At 53.3% G+C, this 22241-nt stretch overlaps 4 protein-coding genes across 4 annotated transcripts; 3 read left to right on the top strand and 1 right to left on the bottom strand.

Moving 5' to 3' along the window:
• Positions 1–10387: 10387 nt before the first annotated feature.
• BBA_02258 (fungal specific transcription factor) lies at positions 10388–13783 on the top strand (the record flags this gene model as incomplete). The annotated part of the gene is made up of 2 exons (XM_008597355.1): positions 10388–11520; positions 11578–13783. 2 exons carry the CDS (start codon positions 10388–10390, stop codon positions 13781–13783), a joined length of 3339 nt encoding a protein of 1112 aa, XP_008595577.1.
• A 734-nt stretch (positions 13784–14517) lies between these two features.
• On the bottom strand, positions 14518–16572 carry BBA_02259 (KRI1-like family protein; the record flags this gene model as incomplete). Its single annotated transcript, XM_008597356.1, has 2 exons — positions 14518–16358; positions 16413–16572. 2 exons carry the CDS (start codon positions 16570–16572, stop codon positions 14518–14520), a joined length of 2001 nt encoding a protein of 666 aa, XP_008595578.1.
• Positions 16573–17089: 517 nt separating this feature from the next.
• BBA_02260 (Ras family protein) lies at positions 17090–17893 on the top strand (the record flags this gene model as incomplete). The annotated part of the gene is made up of 3 exons (XM_008597357.1): positions 17090–17167; positions 17221–17284; positions 17337–17893. 3 exons carry the CDS (start codon positions 17090–17092, stop codon positions 17891–17893), a joined length of 699 nt encoding a protein of 232 aa, XP_008595579.1.
• Positions 17894–18861: 968 nt separating this feature from the next.
• On the top strand, positions 18862–21506 carry BBA_02261 (pre-mRNA-splicing factor 38B; the record flags this gene model as incomplete). Its single annotated transcript, XM_008597358.1, has 5 exons — positions 18862–18902; positions 18954–19063; positions 19115–19437; positions 19491–19812; positions 19864–21506. The coding sequence occupies 5 exons, from the start codon at positions 18862–18864 to the stop codon at positions 21504–21506; spliced, it is 2439 nt and encodes an 812-aa protein (XP_008595580.1).
• Between the last annotated feature and the right edge of the window lie 735 nt (positions 21507–22241).

The following is a 22241-nucleotide window of genomic DNA, read 5'->3' on the forward strand; positions in this document are numbered from 1 at the left end:
GGTCTTCCGGATCGTCGCTGAACCTAATCCATCGCTGCACATCTTTGTTGTGACGTTGCTAGACAAGGGGTCCCCATCGGCGCCTCCGCTCGTGCCTGTCAGGAGGACCATTGTTCGAAAAGCTCCGAGGATTAATTAATGCAATGCAATGCAATGCAGATGAGAGGAAAATTGGGAGCATCGAGATGTTGATGTCGCCTGGAGCTATTTAGGAGCTACGCTAGTATTTCCTCATTCTATTTCCCGACTAAGAAGCTATCGGGACGATCCCTCTGATGCAGAAGGAATAGTGACCGCAGATTGCGAGACGCGGTTCTTGGTTCTGGCTGCCGCTTGAAGCCGCGCCGCTGCATACTACCCGCGATATTAACCCACCCAAGCACAATGAATCAACTTACAGGCAGCAGCATATTCGGCAACCTCGCCGTCAGTCTGTTACCCCCGTTGGGCCATTCTTGCACACTTTGACGGCCAGACGAGTTTGCACCATGAACAGCTCCGCGCGCTCAAGGGTGTTTCCTGTGCGCAATACATGAGACGACAGTTTGGCACCCTGTCCGTTCACCACCTCTAACTAGCGCCCATCTCCTTCAAGCTGAAAACAAGAATCAAGCCAACTGCATTGTTGGGTAAAGGATTTCGGAGGCCGCCCACCATTTGAATGTGGCTGGCAAGCTTCCTTCATCTCCGCCATCGCCATTTGCCTTCGCACCAACACGGCTCAAGCTTCCTCGTCGCTCTTGGGCAGCCGACTATATGCCCTAGAGCATTGGTCCCGGAATGCCCGACGTCAACTGGGGCTATTATTGACCTTACAAATGACGCGCGCTTGCTTTGGACCTACACCTCAACGGCTGACGGTGTGGCTTGGTGACGGCCGAGTTGATGGCGACTTACATTGCAGTAGCTGCACATCCTAAATTTAGCAGATCGATCCGAGTAGCTGACACGGTACATGCAGATGCCAAAGCCAGTCAGTCCTGCGGCGACCTCGTTTGGTGCTACGGCAAATGTATCTCGTCAACAGACGCGGCAAGGCAGCAAGGCAGCAACCAACACGGATCAGTTCTGCTTAGAGATAGCAGACTTCCCCCAGTCGTCGTCCCGTGGCGGTTTCTTTATGCAGTAGCCAAGTTGGTGTGCAATACAGTAATAGTGCTTGTCCCTGTCGGTCTCATCTGTTCGTTCAATTTCCTCCTTTTCGGCAGTCATTATTAGAAGACTTCAAGTCCCGATTGCGAGCGAGAGGCCTAAAAGGCGCACTGCTAGAGCCTGGCCATCTGCCGCCTAAGTTTCAAGCAACCCCTGGACAAATGTGAATGGGTTTCTCGAAACTGAAAAGGCAAAGATAGGACAGCCTAGTGCTTGGTGATGTTGCTTTCAACCCCTGCTTCGCTTCTCCGCCTTTGGTAGTCACTAGTGCCATCGCTATGATTTCGAGCATAAACGGAAATCTCCGACGACATGTATAGCTCGAATGGAACAATAAAATCTCTCCGATAGCTGTCTGAACCGATAAAACCGCGTGCAGTCACAGCTTTCGAGACAGGAGAGCCTGGACTTGGCATCGCTGATCAAGGTAGTTTCAACTGAGGCTTCGAGATCACTTTGCCAGCATAGTTTCCATACTTTCTAGATTCGTGTCTCGCAGCAATGGCGAGCGAAACTCCCTTTGCATCATGCTTTGTATTCTCGTAATTCACCGCCAATAAATAGCCATATCTGCTGTTTGTAGAGCACCAGTTGCAGGGTTCTTGACGAGCTCACAGTAAAGCCGTCTAGTGCCGCGACGAGCCAGTGCAGGTCTCGATGGCGTCTCTCAATCATCTGCCGACACATACATAGCCCGAGTAATACGGCTCGTTACCATCGCGACACGAAGTAGTTTCCAACATAACTCTTTGTTAGTGATATGATCGTGCCTTTTTGGCGTTACGGCGATCTGTTTCCTGATACAGCCACATCCGTCACTGGGGAAACCCACCTTCGGTCCGTGCCAGGTAGTCAGTTGTCACTAAACCTGCAGCTAAACGACGCCGTCTGACAAAGCTTTTCATTCTAGCTTCTGCTTTGGCATTGAAAATATTCGAGTCAAATACTTCAGCTTGCTCGCGTGATTGCCCGGCGGCCTGATTGGCCTTCTGCCGGTCTCATTGAGCTGCCAGATATAACCCTTGACAAGCCTTGACCCGGATGCACAACATTCTGACGGTATGCGAGTATCTCACGCAGATGACCAAGCTTCGCTGCGTTGAACAGCGCTTTCGGCACACACGTGGTACATAACTGATCATCTAGCCATCTGACATGCTTTCCAGCAGTATTATACGCATCTGGAAGTAGCCAATCGCGGACGTTTTTGGCCGACAAGGATCTCCTTTAAGCGAAGCAGCCCAAATCAAAGGGTGGATACAATGAAGAACGCAAAGAAGAGAAAAGCGTAACTAGTTATTTGGAGCGTGCGTTTTCAGTTGCGACACAGCCTAGACTGTTTGGGAACGGCGTACTTTCCCCTCAATTCACACCGTCGGATAAGCGATCCGCATCCTGCCTTAGACGGGGCTGTAGGCGCCTCCTTTTTTGGATTTTCTCCCCAGATTCTGAACGCTACACTTGTGGTTTGAGCTTTGCATATTCGTCATGCTATTGCGGCTGCGCAATGTCATTGCGGCTCTCGGTGTGAATGCCGAATCTGACATACGCTCGGCCTGTGACCGTCGTTCCGCTCTTTCGTGTCCGTCAAGGGACTGGCGTTACGGGGCCAGCCCGCCGCAACAGTCATTGACGGCCAAGGGTACCCTGTTTCGTCCGAGATGCTAGCTATTGTACGTGCTCGCAAATGGAGCATTTGCTCCACTGATGCCTTGCTGCTGATCACCGTGATTCCGTTGCTGGCCCCGTTCTGGTCATTTCCAGGACGCGCTGCAATAACTGAAGGAATAAGGCACGAGTCATTGGTCTTATGAAGTTCATCATCGCTGACTGCACACCTTGCCAGCGATGAAGCCATACCACATGGGTCATGCAATTGACTCTGGTTCTGTCTTTTCAGGGAGACTCAAGCTTGCCGTTTCTTAAGACAATTTGCTTCGGTGAGATTGACCAAACATGACACCGCATGTCGTTGGCTAACGGCTGGCCACTCACTCGCCTCGCGCTTTGACCTGGACACGGAGTGGGTGCGACCACAACGATGTGGCAAATCAAGGAAACATCCTTGACTGGTTCTTCGATCGAGTGGAGGAAGGCCCTGGACTGGCAGCTAACGACCGCGCCCGGCTTCGCAATTTTGTTCTGATCCGTCGCCAGGATGAACCTGGATTGGAATATTTCTTCCGAAAGCAACTGCTACATGGTTCCATGTTCCTGACGGCATGAATTCGATAATGCAACAGTGCAGCTGCGCAGAGAATTGCCACGTCGAAGCTAGGACCTTGGGCCTTCTCTTGCATAGTTGTGCAGACTAGCACTGTGGTTCTACAGCACACAAATTTCTAGTCTTTCATGACTTCGTTTTGACGGAAGCTGCTGTCGTCAAACTCAAGGTCAAAGTCTAGGCTTGGTAGCAAAACTGTCAGTTCCGCGAAATTTCGTTCACCGTTCTCCAACGAAGCCAAGTTGTGTCTGCTGGGAGCTGCGAAGAGCAATACCTAGTGATGCGGCTGTTGCATCCTGCGATGCGCGCTCCAACCTTGTTTCGTGACAAAATTTTAGCAGGTCGAGCTAGTGATGCTAATTCAGGGGCATGTCTCAAAGGGAGTCTGCTGTACGGAGTAGTCTGAGAACAACGGTCGAGAGAGCCTCGTCAGCTCGTCATAGCACACAACGCCGGTGAGAGTCAACGTCTTTGTCTCATGGTTCACGTTGCAGGCTGCGCTAACATTCTCTAGGGTGCCTCTCCTGCGGTCGTGGAGAGTCATGCATCGCAGTGCGAACATCATGTTGGAGGGACGATCATGGCAGCTTAAAAGGTGGGGCCTGCGATGTCCGCAGAACACTTGGGATAATCGATTAATACCAATGCTTGCCTAGCCTGGCGTTGTGAGACTTGGAGACTTGGAGTTCTCCATGACAGCGGGTTGGAGAAGTTGGATTCTGTCAGGTGACACCGTCGACCCCCATTAAGCCAAGTTGTCAGGGCCATGAACCATACGACTTTGGGTGGATTAGCCCCGTTGGGCCGGACCGAGACTCGACAACTGGCCGCTATCTTGAGCCTTGAACGCGTTGTGCGATGGTGGCTGGTATCGAGTCAAGGCTGTTGCTCCGTAGGCGGATATGTTGGTAATCCATTTCTGTGTTACAGGAATTGAGACAAGGATAAACCCAGCAGAACGACAGTCCATGGCTGTTTGCACCTGTCGGGCTTTCATGTCGTTCTCGAATAGTGGCGGGGAACGCCGACTCGGCGGAACGAGCGCCGAAGTGCTCCATGTAGCGACAGATTTGCATCTTTGTCGAGCGCCCTCAAGTCTATTCATGCTTGCCAATGCTCGATATTGCAGTCTATTAACACTAGACGATTGAGCAAGTTAAATTTGTCAAGCAAGGATCCACTCTAGATCAAGAATCGAGTACCATAGACGGCGTCGAGTATAAGAATGTTCGTCGGTTTATTCTTCGTCATTATAGACGGTGCGAACAGCTGCTGTCTGTCGTGCAAGAGATTCGCACGGGAATCGGGTACGGGTCTCGGATACAGCCATAATGGTCTTGTGTGTGTGCAAAGAGTTGGACGCTAGTTGCTGCCATATCAAGCCAATGATCGTGCTGGAGCAGTGATCGAGTCAGCCAAGTGTTTGGACGGTGGCCTCGGAGCGCCGTGTAACCGCAAGACCAGAAGAGCGGGGAAAGAAAACGAAAATCCACACTGACGGAAAGGATGTCTCAAGACTAACTATGTAAAGTCAAAGAAGGACAATGCCAGTGGCAGCCGCCAAGTGCGTGACGGTGGTGATCTGGGCCTCGTTCGTAGCCTTACCCCTGGACCGTTGGCTGGGAGGCTGGCAGTAGAGGTCTGGGTAGATGCAGATGGGTTGGGGATCCCCTAGCATGCATGTGCGCTCGCGCTGGTCATGATGAGTATCCGATGGGCTGCTGTGACCACATGCACGAGGCCAGAGATAGGCAAGCCACACGACGGGTGATGAGCGGTGGTGAGGGACATTTTTGGCTGGCAAACTGCATAGTGGCAGCCGCTAGCTTGATCCAGGAGCGCCACGAATGCGACGCTGGGGATGGCGTGGCAGGGTTCCATGGCACATATGGGAAGCGTCGCTGTGCTAGGCTCCATGGAGGCTAGCAGGCATAGGGGCAGGGTTTCTTGTGTTGAGATACAAGGAAGGCAGCGACTCGAATCATGTTGGACATACGGGGCGGCCGTGATGGAGTCGCAAGAGGTCGAGGCTTGTAAATAGAATGGCATGCATGCGCGGGCTGCGGACAGGAGCTTGCCCGCATGGAGATGCAATCAGTCGCAAGACGAAGTGCTGACATCGGTTTCGCGACGCATCAGAAATTTGCAGAGCAAGGGTCGAATTGGTCGTCTCTGATTTGGTTGCATTACCCGAGAACTGCCTCTCGTCATTTTTTCCAATCTGCGTGGCTGCGTTCAGCGGCCCACTGCCACAGGGCTTCACAAGGAACAGAATCCGTACAGCAGATCTATTTTTTTTGTTCTTGGAGCGATGAGCGGCTTAATAAAGTGGTGACAGTACGGAGTAGTGTCTACTGGAGTCGAAATGGCTGAGGCGGGCGTTGACGCAGACGAGTGGCGGGCCAATGGCGATATTGTGGCTGCCCGCCAAGGACGAGCGCAGGTTGCAGGGAACCTCATGGAGAAGTTGATCGAAATGTCCGATGGAGTAGAGTGTAATAACTAGATGATGTTACAGAAAAGTGGCATTTGGGTGGTGATGGCGTTAAATGGGGCTGGCGATGCCTGGGGCTGAGAAGAAAGGAATTGAGCGTTTGCTTAAGAAGAAAAACTTGAGCTTGGTGTTGTAATAGTCGTCTGGTGGTGCTGTGATGCAATGGCCATGTCTTGGTATGCGCTACCTTGGTACTTGCCGCCTACCTACAGGTAGGTACTTACTGCCTACCTACCTCAAACTGCTTGGAGGCGCGTAGGCAAAAAGTTAAAAGCTGGGGGAGGTTGTACTGCAGAAGCGTTGCGCTGTGGCTGGCGAGCCGCATGATGCATCGACAGCCACTGAATCATGAGCATTGTATATAGTACATGGGGTCAAAATCTAGATTGTCGCGGCGGATGAGTGAATTTTCTCGCTCACTCTCTCGCCCATTTCCTATCATAGCAGCAGCAGAAAAAGCAGCAGCAGCGCGGAATATTTAAGACTGCACTGGTATGCAATATGTTGTTAGCTGGGGTGGGCTTGGTCAGTGATGTGCTACTTGCCAGTGAATAAACCTTGGGTAGCGCGTGTCTAAAGTTGTTAGCGGCCCTCGAGGGCGCTAGAACAATACGTACAGTTAGTTGTTCTAGCACGAATGGACAGAGGCTAACGTGCGGGTGAAGAGATTCCGGGCACTGGCTTGCTTTCTTAGTTTATCGTTGGCTACTGGTTATGAGCTTTCATTAGATAGATGGTTGTCTCGGGGGAAAGTTGGTCTGATGCAACTCGGACGTATCTCGGGACTTGTCGTTGAGTGGCAGCTCTACACTGGTGAGGTAGGCATGTACATCCATGGTCGAGTCGTGCATTACAAGCTGGACGCGACGGAAGAAGCCGAGCAAGCCAGCTAAGAAAACCGTTGCAGGCAAGATGCCAAGTGTTTGCAGTCGGGTATTTCGAGACAGACTTTTTCATCCTCTTCTTTTCCTTTTTTCCGGTTCCTTTGTTTCCGCTGTGCACGAAGCGCCGGCATGCGCGGGCAGCGGAGACACAGGCAAGGCACTTGGCATCATGGACTGGGTCATGTCTCTGCATCATGCCATCGATGCGTTGCTCAACTCGTCACCGTCCAGTCATCAATCATAACCAGCTGCTTTGGTCGTGGTGGTGCTGGTACTGGGTACAACTTGGTTGCGAGGCGCAGCCAGTGGGAGAGGCTAGGGTAGAGCCAAGGGGGGCTTTGCTTTGGCAGGCAGTGTCCACCATAGGTTGCCAAATCGGCGCCTGGTTTGGCTCTGCGTTCCGGGGTGTGGAGGGATGCCATGTCAAGGATGGGAGGAGCATGGCGGTCCTGGTTTGGGCTTTTTCTGTGATTACCTGATAGCCTCGACCCTGGGCCAGCCGGCCTTGTACGCCAGCCAGCCGACCAGCCAGACCTACGGGAGCAGAGGCAGCAGCCGCGGCGCTATGCAAATGCAAAGTTTCTGGGGGGCATGTCTTGGAGGGGGGTTCACAGCCAGGCAAATAGGGCCATATCAGTTTCTTAGTGTCCATTTTTTTCATCAAGTTTGGAGAGTCTAACCTGGTCTGGCCTGGCAGTCGTGGCGGTCCACAATCCTGGACATGATATGGCCATGGGTAAGACAAATAGGCAACGGGGAAAACCCAGTCTTGCCAGTCTTGCCAGTCGCCAGTCAATCGCCGACCAGCCCCAGACGGGGCCTTGCTCGTCAATAATAAAAAATTACCCGCAGGCAAAGTGGCGTTACTCGTCTGTCGGGTACCATACGTTTTAACTACCTAGAGAGCCAGCCTTGCCTTGTTCGCAGGGCTCTGCTGTTATTGTCAGGGCTCCTCGGGCTAGCGCTGGGCTGCCAGGGTCCGCGGGGTCTGGGGTGGTTTTGGGGGCAGAAATAGAAGGGGCTAGGTAAATCTATCACCATCTGTCTGCCAACTGCCTATCCGAATAGAAACACGAGGTGGTCAGTATGACGAGATGGACACTTGCTTCTCAAGGCATCATAGTATGTTCAAAGACATTAGCTGCAAAAATTTTCCGTCTTCCCCGCGGCTGACGATTTTTTCCTCGGCTTGCAGCCGTCTTGTGCAGGAAGCAGGCTTGCGTGAGGCTTGCGTGAGGCTTGCGTGCAAGACAGCCAGCAAGCAATTCTTCTATCTGGCAGGCAAGCAAGAAGGGCACCCGCACTATTTAGGTAACAAATCACCTACTGATATTCGTAGGTAGGTGTACCCAGTAAAGGATTCGCAGCTTACTTGAGTAGCGAGATGTTTTGCAGAAAACAGATTGATTTGTATTGCTGTAAAATGACAACTGACAAAGCAATCACCCGTGTACTGCGGTACCTGGCAACCTTTATTACCTGCTTGTATTATCTGGGGCAATTCGTATATTTCTCATGTCTCTCTACATTATTATCATATTTCATAACCTTCAATTGCCGCATCTTATCTTTCGCGACGCGCCAGGGTGCAAGACGTGATGCGCCGACTTTGATACACTCCCTCGACTCGCAAACACGCCTCTCACGAATAGGCGGGGTTCCAAAGAGATGGACTCTCAATGCACATTGCAACGAATCCCTGCTCGCACTACCCGCGCCATCACCAGCCGGCGCGCGCCCCTTCCTGCACATCGCCCATGCCCATGTCAGCGCCAGCGAATCCCAGCAAGGTGGGCGTTGACAATTCATTTGCCCATGTATTCGATACCCAACTGCTAGTTGGTCATTGGAGCCAATTCATGATCTCTGCCATGTGTGAATGTGTGAATGTGTCAGCATGTGTGAGTCGCCTTATCCTGGCGCCCCTCTGCGACTTTCCATTTTTCAGTTTGTTATTAACGCCCACCCCCAGCCAGACACCGATGTACTCCAAACACCAACGGGTTGGCTGATGCTCGACGGGTCTCCGCCTCCATCACCAGCAACCCCTAGTCGTCGCTCTGGCTGTCGCCGTTGCAGATACATACATCGATATACTAATAGAAAACCGCCCCGTAAGCCGCCCCTCCTGCGTGCGACCGGCGAATACTGTCAATCTTGTCTGATTGTTCTTCATCTCGTTGATTGCATGCAGCAGCCAGCCTTGAATCTACAAGCTTGCTTGCCCAGGTAGGTAGGTAGGTAGTTGGGTAATCCGTACTAAGGTACGGATTACAGTCTACAGAGATGCTGCGGACCACCCGCCTAGGAAGCTCCACCCGCCGCACACCACCTCGACCCCGAAAAAACCCACAGCAACACGACGCCAGCCCAGCCATCCTAAGTAGAACTGCCCTGTAGTGATGGCAGAACAAGGTACCAGCTACCTGATCTAACCTAAATAGCTTTTACTGTTAAAACTATTCGTAACTACAGGCCAGTTGCTAAGTAGGTAGGCCATTTGGCCGGGGCGACCGCTGGGGCTTTCCGTCATTTCATCCGCTGGCGATGTCTGTTCTTGCGCCGGACCCTCCAAAATGGGACATTGTCTAGCAACACTCTAATCCGTACCGCCAGAACTACTGGTCACTCTGCCCTGGTCATTCTGTCCTCGGTGGTGTCGAGAATGTCTCTCTTTCTTCTTTTTCTCTTTCTCTTCCTCTCTCTACTAATTCTCTCTCTCATCTTTCCAACTCTCTACGGAATAGTAGTCTTCACTAAACTACCTGCACGCCTTCCCCCCTCCACTCGCCTGTGCACTCTGCAACCACCACCCTCACCACTTTGCATCCACCCCATTCGACTATCCCACGCCCACGCCCATCAAATTAACTAACCTACCTACTTTTCTGCCTCTACCTAATCCTAATCCACGCCCATCCGCTCGCTACCCGCCATCGTTGTCTTTGGCTCTCCACCGTTGTCCTTGACTCTCCACCGTTGGACTCCCCATCCCATCTCGCCTCTTATACCATTTCACCCCTCCGACCTCCTCTCACCACACCACCGCCATTATCCATCGCCAGCTTCTCGTCTCTCTTCACTCGTCGCCTTGTCACCTCTTATTTCTCTGGAGGTCGCTCTCGTCAACCTTGTTTATTTTACTCGCGCGGCTGCGATCCTGCGGTTCTGGGCGATTCTGCGACTTGGCGACCACCACTGCCCCCCCGCCCGCGCCTTGCCGCCAAACCCACGCACGCCCTCTCACCGTTCCTCCGGCCTCGCAACTCAAACAAAGACTTTTGGCCACCCGACGCCCCAGCTCGAGTTCCGCGACTAATTCGACGTACGCTGCGCACTTACGCTGTCATTGCCGCCGCTTGTACTCCATCAGCTCGCGCCTGCGCCTGCGCCTGCACCCGTCTTGCACTACTCGATCGATCTCGCCCGCTTCTCGAGCGACCCGTCCACACACCTCTACAAACGTCGCCGCCGCCGCCGACGCCGTCATCGTCATTCGCCTCGCTCGTCGCGACATACGCATGAATATTGCCCTTCGTACTGCCTCCATCGGCCTCTGCTGCTGCCATATCCTTCCGCTTCTGCCACTCTGGTAGGGGCACCAGTGGCCTCTCCCCGCTGCCGCACGGCAACATGTCCGCTGGCCAGCCTCTACTGAATCTTCCACCCCATTTCCAGCATGCTGCCCACCCCCATCTTGGACACGATTCCCATCTGCAACCAGGCATGAACGATAGCTCCGCGTTTTCTCACGGTCCTAGCTCAAGCCCCTTCAACTCTGCCATGGACCCCTCTCAGTATGGTGACTTTGCTTTTGCCTATGCCAACATGTCGGGCATGACGGACCAGTCCGCTTCTGCCTTTGAAGACCCTTCTGGCTCCGATCACTTTTCCCTTCATTCTACCATGGCTCCGGCTTCTGTGAGCAGTGCCAATATGAACTCACTGACAGTAGCTCCCAACTCTAGCTTTGCTATTGACCCCTCTGCCTTTAGCGCTGCTGGTATCGACACCATTCCCGACGAAACTGCCTCTGTTGATAGGCCTTCTCCCAGCCACGCCTCAGCCGGAGACAATGCAAACGACGATTTTGGCTCGTCCGCTGCTGGACGTGCCGACGGAACTGATCTCGGCAAGAGCAAGATCGACAAAGCTGAGACGCCTGCATGGAGCGAGCTCAAAACAAAGGCCGGCAAGGATCGAAAGCGTCTGCCGCTGGCTTGCATCGCCTGCCGCCGCAAAAAGATTCGCTGCTCTGGTGAAAAACCTGCCTGCAAACACTGCCTGCGCTCCAGAATACCCTGTGTCTACAAGGTCACCAGTCGCAAGGCTGCGCCACGCACCGACTACATGGCCATGCTTGACAAGCGGCTCAAGCGCATGGAGGAACGCATCATCAAGTATGTTCCTAAATCCGACCAGGACAGCCTTGCTCCCGTAACTCGTGCCGTCGTCAAACCTGCAATACCTGGTACCACCGCCGCCAGCAAGGTTGCCGCCAAGAAACGCCGCGCCGATGAAGCCTTTTCTCCAGATCTTGAATCTTGGGTGAATGGAGCGTCCAAATCCAAATTCGGCAACGGCGACGCCCCTCCTCTCATGGCCGCCGACTCTCAAGAAAAAGAAGAGAACAAACTAATCCGCGAAGGAATCGATGCCCTACCCTCAAAAGAGATTCAACAACACCTTGCCGAAGTCTTCTTTGATAGCGTGTACGGGCAAGCGTATCACCTACTACATAAGCCAAGCTTTATGCGCAGGCTAAAGTCGGTCCCTCAAATTGCCCCTTTGCTCGATGAATATACTGACTGATATTCACTTAGGAGCAACTCTCTGCCCCCCGTTCTCGTGCTCTCCGTTTGTGCTGTATCTGCTAGATTCTCAACGAATCCCAAACTGCCACTTACATCGCGACCATTCCTTCGAGGAGAGGAATGGGCACAGCACGCTAGAGACATATGCACCAAACACTACGAGTGGCCAAGCATGACCATTTTGACATGTCTGCTAATACTCGGCCTTCATGAGTTCGGCACTTGCCACGGTGGCCGGAGTTGGGCACTTGGCGGACAAGCTATTCGCATGGCATACGCTCTGCAGCTGCACAAAGACCTTGACTATGACCCTCAAAGCAAAGGACTCAAAGTGTCTCTCAGCTTTGTCGATCGAGAAATTCGGAGACGCATCATGTGGGCCTGCTTCCTGATGGACCGATTTACTTCGTCTGGCACAGACCGCCCCATGTTCATATCTGACGACTCTCTGACCATCCCGCTACCCGTGAGCGAACGTTGCTTTCAATTGGACATGCCCGCACAAACAGAACTTCTCGACGGTAGACCAGGACCGCCCGCTGCGGAAGGTCAAGCTGCAGATACTGATGTCCGCAGCAACATGGGACCGTCAGCTTTCTTCATTCGTGGCCTTGCTTTGTGGGGCCGCATCGTCACCTACTACAACCACGGCGGTAAAGACCGAGAACAATTCGCCCAGTGGGATGAGCGCTCGCAATACTCGAAGCTTGTGCGTGACGCCGAAGAACTGCTCCGCAACCTGCCGGCGCAGTTGCAATACTCCAAGGAAAACCTCGAACTGCAAATCACTGAGAGAACCGCTGCTCAATACCTGTTTATGCACATGACTATACATCAATGCTTGCTCTACGTTTGTCAAGCAGCTATGAGCAGCCACCAGTCTAACACGGAAGCGCCAAAGGAATTCATCCCTCGTCTGACGGGCAAGACCTTCCATGCAGCCAACAGCATCTCTCAGTTACTAAAGGACTCCGATGAACGCCAGTGCTTCGTGTCTGCACCGTTTGCAGGATATTGTGCTTTCTCGTCGTCGTCGGTGCAGATATACGGGATGGTCTCTGGAAACCCGAAGCTTAAAGCAGCCGCCGAGGTCCACCTTGCCATCAATATCACATACTTGAAGAAAATGATGAAGTACTGGGGCATGTTCCACTGGATGGTGGACGACATTCGACGCCAATACAAGAACGCCTACGATGCCTCTCGACGACCCGGTGTAAACGGCGCCATGCAAAGTAAACAACCGCTGCTGCAGTACGCGGATTGGTTTAACCGCTACCCTTCTGGTGTGTCCAACGTTGATTCCATGGATCCAAACTTGCCCAGACGCACCAGTAGTGGAGAGGATGCCGTTTTGGAGCAAAAGCCAGAGTTGCACTCTGTCGGAGAGTTTCTGGAAAACCTGTCGCCTGCCTCCCATGCCGTGGATGGTAAAGACCCTAGTAAGACACCAATGCAAAAGCGAAAGACACTTTCTCTCAAGAAGAACCCTACTGGTGTCACACCTCCCAACAAGACAGATCAGCCTACCCCTGAAGCGCGGCAAGCTTCTGCCGCGCTTACCCCTTGCAGAGCTTCAGACCAATCCGGCGGCACCCCTCGCATGCAGGTTGACCAGCGCAAATTCTCGAACCCTGGTAATGCGCAGCCTCCTATGTCATTCAACGCGCATAGCATGCCTGCTCAATCGCAGGCATACATGTCCAGCATGTCCCCCATCAGCCCTAACAATATGGCGACGTACCCTCCACAGCCACAGATGCCATTTTTTGCCGATATCGTGCCTCTTGGCATGGGAGGTCAAGACGCCGGACTTCCTCAGCAAATGTTTAGTATCGTACCAGGTGGCATGAATGCGCCACCGCAAGAAAACACCAACGGATGGCAGGGGATGCCCAACGGTGCCCACAACCCGCGCCAAGGCTCGGCAGCTGCACCAAAGAATGAGAATGCCGCCATGAACCAGCAACGACATCCGTCTCAGCAGCAGAACCCCATGACTGCGCCGACAATGAATATTTTCAACTCTGCGCCAGATAGCTCGTGGTTCATGGGATACGATATGGAGCAACCGGAGATGAATCAAGACATGAACATGACCAGTAGCAACATGGACGGGTTCGGCATCTTTGCTGGGGGCAATAGTGGCAACCCCGCAAACGGCAGTGGCATGCCGCAAAACCACATGGGTGGTGGACTGCAGCATGGCATGTAAACCTTCAACAGCATATATGCTTCGGCGAGCAACATGTCAACAGAATGAATGGAGGTCTCGACCAGAGATGCCATTCTTTTTGTGGTTTTTTGCTCTCTCTCAAAAATCACCACGTATATCATTACAGAAAACATTACGGGCGGATATCATTTGATTACAGTTTCGGGCAGGAAGTTTGTTTGTGTTTGCTGGTGGCGCAGCCTCATAGGTTTCCTTTCTTTCCCTCTTTATATCTCTTTGCGCGTCCACAATCCTTCGATTCCCCCCTCGCATCTATTTGCGCTGTGGGCAGGCGACTTGTCGGATTTCTTGAATTGCTTTTGGGGGGTTGGGTGGAGGGGGGAGATAGAGAGAGGTTGGACTGATTTTGAATTCCCCCTTGTTCATATATTAATGGAAATAAAGAAGAAGAAAAAGAAGAAGAACCCGAGAGGTGATGGGTGGGATGGTCTCAGAGACTCGAAAGCATATGATGATTAAATAAATACCAATAACTTTTTTCGGACGCTTTTTATCAAGAGAGAGATTCGATGTGTGTAATGAAGATCTTTTGACAGAATGGAACAGTGAGATTGAAATTTGTTGATGCGCCCTTTGCAATGAACCTTTGCTCCTGTTTCTAAGGCTATATGTACAGTTGCTCCATTGAGCGAGATAAATGAAAACCAGTGTGGACAACGAGGTAAAAGAGAAAGACAAAACAGAGTACAGGCATGCCACAGACGTTGAACTATTTACGCTTCTGTCTCGGCCACCTTTTTGCTCTTGGAGCGCTTCCTCTTCTTCTTGCCCGCTTGCTCACCCTCTTCACGCGCGCCCTCGACGACGTTGCCTGTGCCGGCGCTTTCATGCTTTCCCCTCCTCCACTGCTGCTGCTGCGAACCACTGCCCTCGCCTTCGGCCCCGCCCTCCTCAGCAAACCGCTCAAAGCCAAACGTCGGCCCCGTGCGCTCGTAATCCCTGCCAAACACGTCGCGGCGCCACTGCCGGAGGCGGGCCTTTTTCCCGAGGTGTTTGCGGTCGCGACGCTTCTTCTCGTCGTCGCGAAAGGAGGCGAATTTTTTGAGCCCGGCGTACTCGTTGAGGACCTTGTCAGAGGGCGCGAGGAGAATGTCGCGCGCCGTCATGCCAAAGGATTGGGGCGACGTCTCGCGGTACCGAAAGGGTTGGACCGCGGTGGTGGTGGGGGAGGAGGCGGAGGCGGAGGCGAGGCGGGCGGAGTCGCGGAGGAGGTCGTGTTCGGTGAGCTCCATCTTGGCGTCGACGAGGGCTTCGAGTTTGGCGCGCTCTTTCTTGGATTTCTTCTGGGCTTCAATGCGCTCTTTCTTTATGTCGGCCGTCTTGCGCTTCTTCTTGACGGGGGCAGCCTCTTCTTCGTCTTCTTCTTGCTCCTCCTCGGCGTCGCTTAGTGCAAACTTGGCCTTAATCTCTTCGCTCTCGAAGTCGGGCACAATGTCGTTAATCTCAATATCATCGTCCCACTTTGGCTTCTTGGGCTTGCTCTTCTTGGAGAACCGTCCCGCCGCCGCGTCTTCGGGATCCAAGTCGGCGCCGCCGGCGACCATGTCGTCGTCCTTTACGGCATAGTAATCGTCGCCGAAGCGCTTTCGCATTTCCTCCTCCCAGTTGTCATTGTCCCACGCGCCGTCCAGGAAGCTCATCCATTCCGCGTCTGACAGCTCCTTGCCGACCGCGCCGGCAGCCTGCTTGATCTTGCGCAGCTTCTCCTCGGCCTCTTCGAGCTTGAGCTTGCGTAAACGGGCCTTTTCCTCGCTGCGCCCCTTCTTCTCTTCGACCTTGTGCTCCTTTTGGAGCTCGCGCAGGCGCTTGCGGCCCGTGACTTCCTCGCGGCGCACGGAGCGGGAGCTGGTGACATCACGCGCGTACGAGCGCAGGACCTCTTTGCTCTTTTCGGGATCTTCAAAGCGCATGTTGTACGCTTGCTCAAACTCGTCAGCACCGTCATCTTCCTCGCCGTCGTCAGACTCGAAGGCCTTCCAGCGGCCGCCTTCCTCGCCGACCCAGGCCCTGGCGGCCATGAAGTTGGACAGGAAGGTCTCGGGGTCCTTGTCGGCATTGCCAATATCAGGCCCGGAAATCTTGATCTTGCCCGACCGTGAGGGGTGAACGCCATTGGAAGACTTGGCCGACGCATCATCCGACTTTTTCTTCATCATGAACGCATCGTCATCGTCTGAGTCGCTGTGCGCCTCCGCGCCCTTCACGCCGGAAAGAAATTCCTTCTTGGCTGCTTCTTGTTCTTGTTCATATGTCTGGGGTAGCTCGTCGTCGTCTTCCGCTCCAATATCTCCCCGCAGAAGCTTTTCTCGGTGGTAGTCGCGGAGAAAGACGGGCTTTTCCTTCTTGTCCTTCTTGGTGTCGGCAGTATGGTCTTCGGGCTTATAGAACGTCTGGTCTTTGTCATAGACTCGGGGATCCTTGTTCTTGATAGCTTGTAGAGTGGCGGAAATCTGGGCGTCGAGATCTTCAGTCGCCAAGAATCCATTTTCGTCCTCGGTCTCATCGTCGGAAGAGTCTTCATCATCCTCTTGGTCGTTTTTGAATTTCTCTTCGACTGTGTAGTGTGTTAGCTATTCGTCATATCAATTCTAGAAGGAAAAATTCGTACGTCTATGTCTTTCTTCTCTCTTCTTGTTGTGTTCAAAGCGACGAGCGAACTCTTCGTTTACTCTGAAGCCAGACTCGGCCGTCCCGCCATCGTCGGAGTTAGCATCCGAGTCATCGAGCAAATTGTGCTTTGCTGCCTTTGACTCCTTTAAAGGTGCCATAGATGCAAGCGATACCACCGGGAATCCGGGTCGTTGAAGCAAATTGTGCGCCGAAACGTAGGGCTTTTGAGTTCGAGAGCTTGCTTGATTGTATGCGCCCAGACGGTCCACCGCTTTGGGTATTTTTTTTCTACAGCTGCATTCTCTGCCGCTCGAAACTTTTTGGCGGGGCCTAGGTTGCAAGCCACGGTAATGGGCCAACTTTCTGCCGAAGTTCTGAGATGGAAGCCTGCTTCTGCCCCGCCACTTGTAGTGGCTGTGGACATGTGGCTGGGCTTCCGCTGGATGATGCCCAGCGCAAAACACTCGCTCAGTCGTCATCGCTCCTCAGCCTCTGTCCTTCTCGCGCCTATCATCACGACATCCACGACTTGCGACGGAAGGCTATCCTTGCAACTGCCGTTCATCTGCATCCGAAAACCCGCAACTCCTCTCTCGAATTTCATCGCTTTAGCTTTGCCTATACATTCGGACGACGCTCGACACATTTGCCCGCCTGTCGGACGATCCTGCAACGATGGCTGATTCTGCAAATGGTCCCAAGCCCAGCAGCAGCGTCAAGCTGGTGCTTCTCGGTGAAGCGGCCGTGGGAAAGGTGATTAATATGTAACTGCTACTGTCCTAATCAATAAATACTAATTTGAACAGTCTTCGTTGGTCCTGCGTTTCGTCAACAACGACTTCCAGGAAAATAAAGAGCCCACCATCGGTGGTAAGTGGCATCTCCCTTATCATTATACATACACGCCTAACAACTCATTCAGCGGCATTCTTGACCCAAAAATGCAACTTGCCTACGCGGACCATCAAGTTCGAGATCTGGGACACCGCTGGTCAGGAACGATTCGCCTCCCTTGCCCCCATGTACTACCGAAATGCGCAGGCTGCTCTGGTTGTCTACGACATCACAAAACCAACGTCGCTCATCAAAGCTAAGCACTGGGTTGCTGAATTGCAACGACAAGCTTCTCCTGGAATTGTGATCGCGCTCGTCGGCAACAAGCTCGATCTTGCGAGCGAATCTGCCAGCGGCGACAATGGCGACGACGGCGACGACTCGGGTGACGCCCGCAAGGTACCCACAGATGAAGCCAAGGCTTACGCGGAAGAGGAGAGCTTGCTGTTTTTCGAGACCAGTGCCAAGACTGGTGTGAATGTGTCGGAGGTGTTCACAGCCATTGCCAACGCAATTCCAGAGACCTCTTTAAAGAGCGCGCGGGGCGCCGGCACCACCAACACGGCCAGTCGCCCCGGAGATGAGCAGAGAGTCAACCTCGGAAATGCGCAAGAGGCCGGGTCGAAGGATGGATGTGCTTGTTGAGCAGTCGTATTTGTTCCCAGCAGGCTTTGTTTCAGGACGTCTTTTATCGCACAGCTTTGTTAATGGTCAGACCATGATGCCTCAGCGCATGCTTTTGGAGTCGAATTTTAATTTTACGGGATCATGAGTATGTTTAGTTGCCTTGTTTCCGTACTTACCTTAGATGTTGAACTACTTAGCCCGGTACGGTGAGCCAATATCTGTTTCATTTTGTTTGTTACCGTCATACATGTGCACGTAATAGAACAGAGAACAAGCTAAATACACCGTGTGATACAAGGATGTACGCCGAGCGGAGCATGCATGTGGCCAAGTCTCGTTCCCAATGGACTATTGGGACACAGCGTTATGTCGTGCTCCTGTCAAACATGAGAGTATTGGCCAGCACTCACGGGGCGCTCGAATCAATGAAACAATAGATTCGAGGCCGTACGATTCTAAACAGATGCAGCCATCGTCCGCCGTCGGAGCGCTGTGGAGCGATATCGATGACACTTGCGCAAGCAAAGTGCTGTCAGTCAGTGCCAAGAGAACAAGAATAGGTACTAAGTAATTGACCAACATTCAGTCACAAAATACTATCAAATCAACCGTCTTCTCACTGTCGAACCTCTTTAGAATTGCTTTGCACTCTCGCAGAGCTGTAAGAGGGTTGCACGTGACTGGTGTGACTTGCGCGGAAGCCAATCCGCAGCCATCCACTATCGGCCCACTTTTGGTCTGTACCGCGTCAAACTCCTCTAGATGCGTCTGCAGGCTAACTATCGTTTTGCTTGTGCCCAATTTTCAGCAAATTGTGTACTGTATCACCGACCTCATGTGTCTATAAAGGAGGGCTGTTTTCCCATCGACGTGGCTTCTTTGCCTCGGGCGTATCATTTTACAGAATTTCTTTGCCTCTTTACTACCATTCCGATCACCGGCGCAAATTACAAGCTATCTTTTCTCCCACTTCGGTTGATCGCAACATGGCATCCTCCATCACAGAGGCGCAGGCTGCGCTTATCAAGTAGGCTTTCCGACGCGATTTGTTTGATTCACTATCACTAACTCGCGACAGCTCTTTGACTACTGACGACATCCCTCACAAACTGCGATGTGCAAATTGCAGCAAGCTTGCTGTCAACGCATTCCGTTTGCCCTGCTGTGAACAAGCAATCTGTGAATCATGTGAGTAGCTAAACTGCAGTCTGGTCAGAAAACACAATACTGATCCCTCAGGTCACTCGAGTCTCTCCTCGTCCTGTCCAGTTTGCGAACACTCGCCGCTCTCTGCCGATGATTGCACACCCAACAAATCGCTGCGTACGACGATCCGGGTCTTTCTTCGCACCGCAGAGAAGAAAAGAGAAGTAAACAAGGTCAAGGACATTCCAGAGCCGGCTTCCCAAACTCCAGTTGAAGCTGCTCCAGTGCACAGTTCCGACGAAGGCCAAGTAGTAGGCGCCGACAGAGCGTCTGTTAACGGAGCGCGAGATTCGACTGCTGCCGCCGGTAACCCCTCAACAGTATCCGTCCCTGATGTGGCACAGGCTGAAACAGAGGTAAGCTTGATGCATCATGGTTTTATGCCGGCTTTTTATGCTAACGAGCACAGCATACTCCACAGCAGCACGAAGCCTCTGACGCTCAACGAGAGGTAGCCGACGTGGGCAACAACGTCGACGAGGAGCATGATGACGATGCGGACGATTCGGACGACGACGTCGTCATCACCACGAAGCGGCCAGAGCAACATCCTCAAGATGATGAAGAGGTAGAAGAGGTCGAGGGAGACGGCCAGGGCGAAGTTGGAAACGGGGATGGACAGCTGCCACTCGGAAACGGTTTCGCAAATCAACTGTTTCCTGGGGGTGGCGACTTTAACCAAATGCAGATGATGATGGCCATGCAGAGCAACATGGGCTTTCCGATGATGGGTATGTGGAGTCAACCAATGACTAGAGGTCCGGTGCTAACACCACGTCTAGGAGGCATGCCGGGCATGAACATGGACCCTATGATGCAAAACATGTTTATGAATGGAGGCTTTCAAGGCATGGGCATGAACGGCATGGGAAATTATGGAGGCGGCTACGATAATAACTGGAACGGTTCTCAGTCATGGAATTTCGACCAGAATAATTTCAATCAAAATGGCGCTGGTATGAACACTGGTGATTTTGGAAACTTTAATTCTGGCTTCCAGACAGGCTACAATCAAGGTAATTATGGCCAATATAATAACTATCGTCAGCACAATTATCGTGGCCGTGGTCGTGGCCGCGGATACTATGGGGGATACGGTCGTGGCAGTTTCCAGCAAGGTGCCAATTATCACGGTCAAGGTCAAATGCAGCAAGGCCAGATTGACAGTACTGCCCAGTCATTTTCACAGGCGAGCTACCAAGGTGACGCCCACAGTGTGAACCAAGACAAGGAAGGTAGTCAGCCTGCCGATGTGCCTGTAAATGCTCCGACAGGCCCAAAAGCTATGCGCCAAGGTCTTCCAAATACCAGTCTGCACCACCTGCGTGCAAGGGGCTACCAGGTCGGCGACGGTGCTGCGGAGGGCTCTGCTGATGGCCAGAGTAGATCTCAGTGTGATGACGCTGAGCGTGACATCGAGGGCGCTGACCGCAGATCGGCACAAGGCAACCCCGATCGCGACAACTCATATGCACAGTCTCGCGCGACTAGTAGAGGGCATAGTCGCAGTCGCAGTCGCAGTCGGGGAGACGAAAGCTCGCGTCGGCGCACACGAGAACGCTCGCAGACGGCCGACGGCGACCGCCACGACGATGACTCGCACAGCCGGAGTAGAAAGCACAGGAGCCGCAAGCACTCTTCCCGGCATGGCGACGAGGAGGTGCAACACGAAAAGGGTACCACCGGCGGCGGTGAGCGATCAAGGTCGGCCTCCCCCGAGGATGGAGCTAAGAAGACAAGCCGCCACAGCCGCCGCGAGAGAGACTCGGATCGCCATCGCGACAAGGACAGGCATCGCGGCGATGAAAAGTCAAGCAGCCACCGATCGCACAGGGACCGGGACCGGGACCGGGACCGTGATCACGACCACTCGCGGCGCAGGGACAAGGATAAGGACCGTGATCGCGACCGCGACCGTGACCGGGATCGCGACCGTCGTGACCGACACCGGGATCGGGATCGCGACAGGGACCGCGACAGGGACCGTGACAAGGACCGTGATAAGGATCGTCGCGAGCGCAAAGACCGCAACAGAGACCGCGACCGTGACCGAGAGAGCAGACACGATAGGAAGCACTCGGCGGATGGCATCCCCACACCTGCGGAGGCAAGTCACAATGGCGGCGGGGGCGGTAGCGGCAGCACAGCAAAAGACCCGCACACGCTAGAGCGCGAGGCGCGTAACCGCGAGCGTCTGCTCAAAGAGGCGCAGCGCATGGCCAGCGTGGTTACTGGTGGTGGTGGCGGGGGCGGCACGAAACGAAGCCGTGGCGGCGGCGGCGGCGGCGAGGACGGCACCGATAGCGTCGGAAGTCGCAAGGGTCGGCGTACGACGGACGGCAGCCGTCGCAGCGACGCGGCGCCCGCGGTGGGCCGCGACGGCGACGGAGACGACGACCGCGCGAGCAGTCGGCGATACGACTAGCAGTCGCTGTTGCTGGGCCGCGGGGGGCGTTGGCTGCGGAGGGTGAGTCGGTGAATCGAGAGTGGGAGCTGGCCGCGCTGTTTATTCGCTTGAAATACCGACATTTGGTGTTTTTTTTTTTTGTATTATTGTATACATACATGGACGGCGGTCGAGGGCCGAGAATAGGGAAAGCACGGCATCAGAAGCTTATTGCTTCAGGCGGGCAGTGGATGGACATGCCGAAAAAGGCGCATGTAAAGTAGAGTAAAACAACATTGTGACTCATCCTAATGGGGGAAGGACGGGGGCAGGGAAAAGTATTGGCGGCTGCAAACACCAAAATATATCATGTTCATTCTTTTCACGTCGTCAAGGTAGTTGTGTATTGTCAACGAGGCGAGACTCGAGATGTCATCCTATGGTAAATTCGCGCATCTCTCCTGAAGAATGGGTGAATAATGAGAATCATGCTGCACGTCTACTACTTTATCGTCTCCCAGTCTGTGGTTTATATTCTTCCCGGCCTTCTATGCTGTCCAAGCCTTCTAACCTGTCCATAACTGTCGTATTCTGCCCCTTCCCAGCACCATGTTTAGACAAACCATTTGTGGGTTCGCGGCATCCGAGCTTGTTACGTTTCCTTCATGGCGGCAATGAATCATGCCGCTTTTCCCACCAACATCCCAACGAGATTTCTTTTCCTGTTACCCAAAATGAGAGAGGACATGGTATGAAAAAAAAAAAGAAGAAGAA

The sequence above is a fragment of the Beauveria bassiana genome (genome assembly GCF_000280675.1).
Source record: "Beauveria bassiana ARSEF 2860 unplaced genomic scaffold BBA_S00004, whole genome shotgun sequence".
In the NCBI taxonomy this organism is placed as follows: domain Eukaryota; kingdom Fungi; phylum Ascomycota; class Sordariomycetes; order Hypocreales; family Cordycipitaceae; genus Beauveria; species Beauveria bassiana.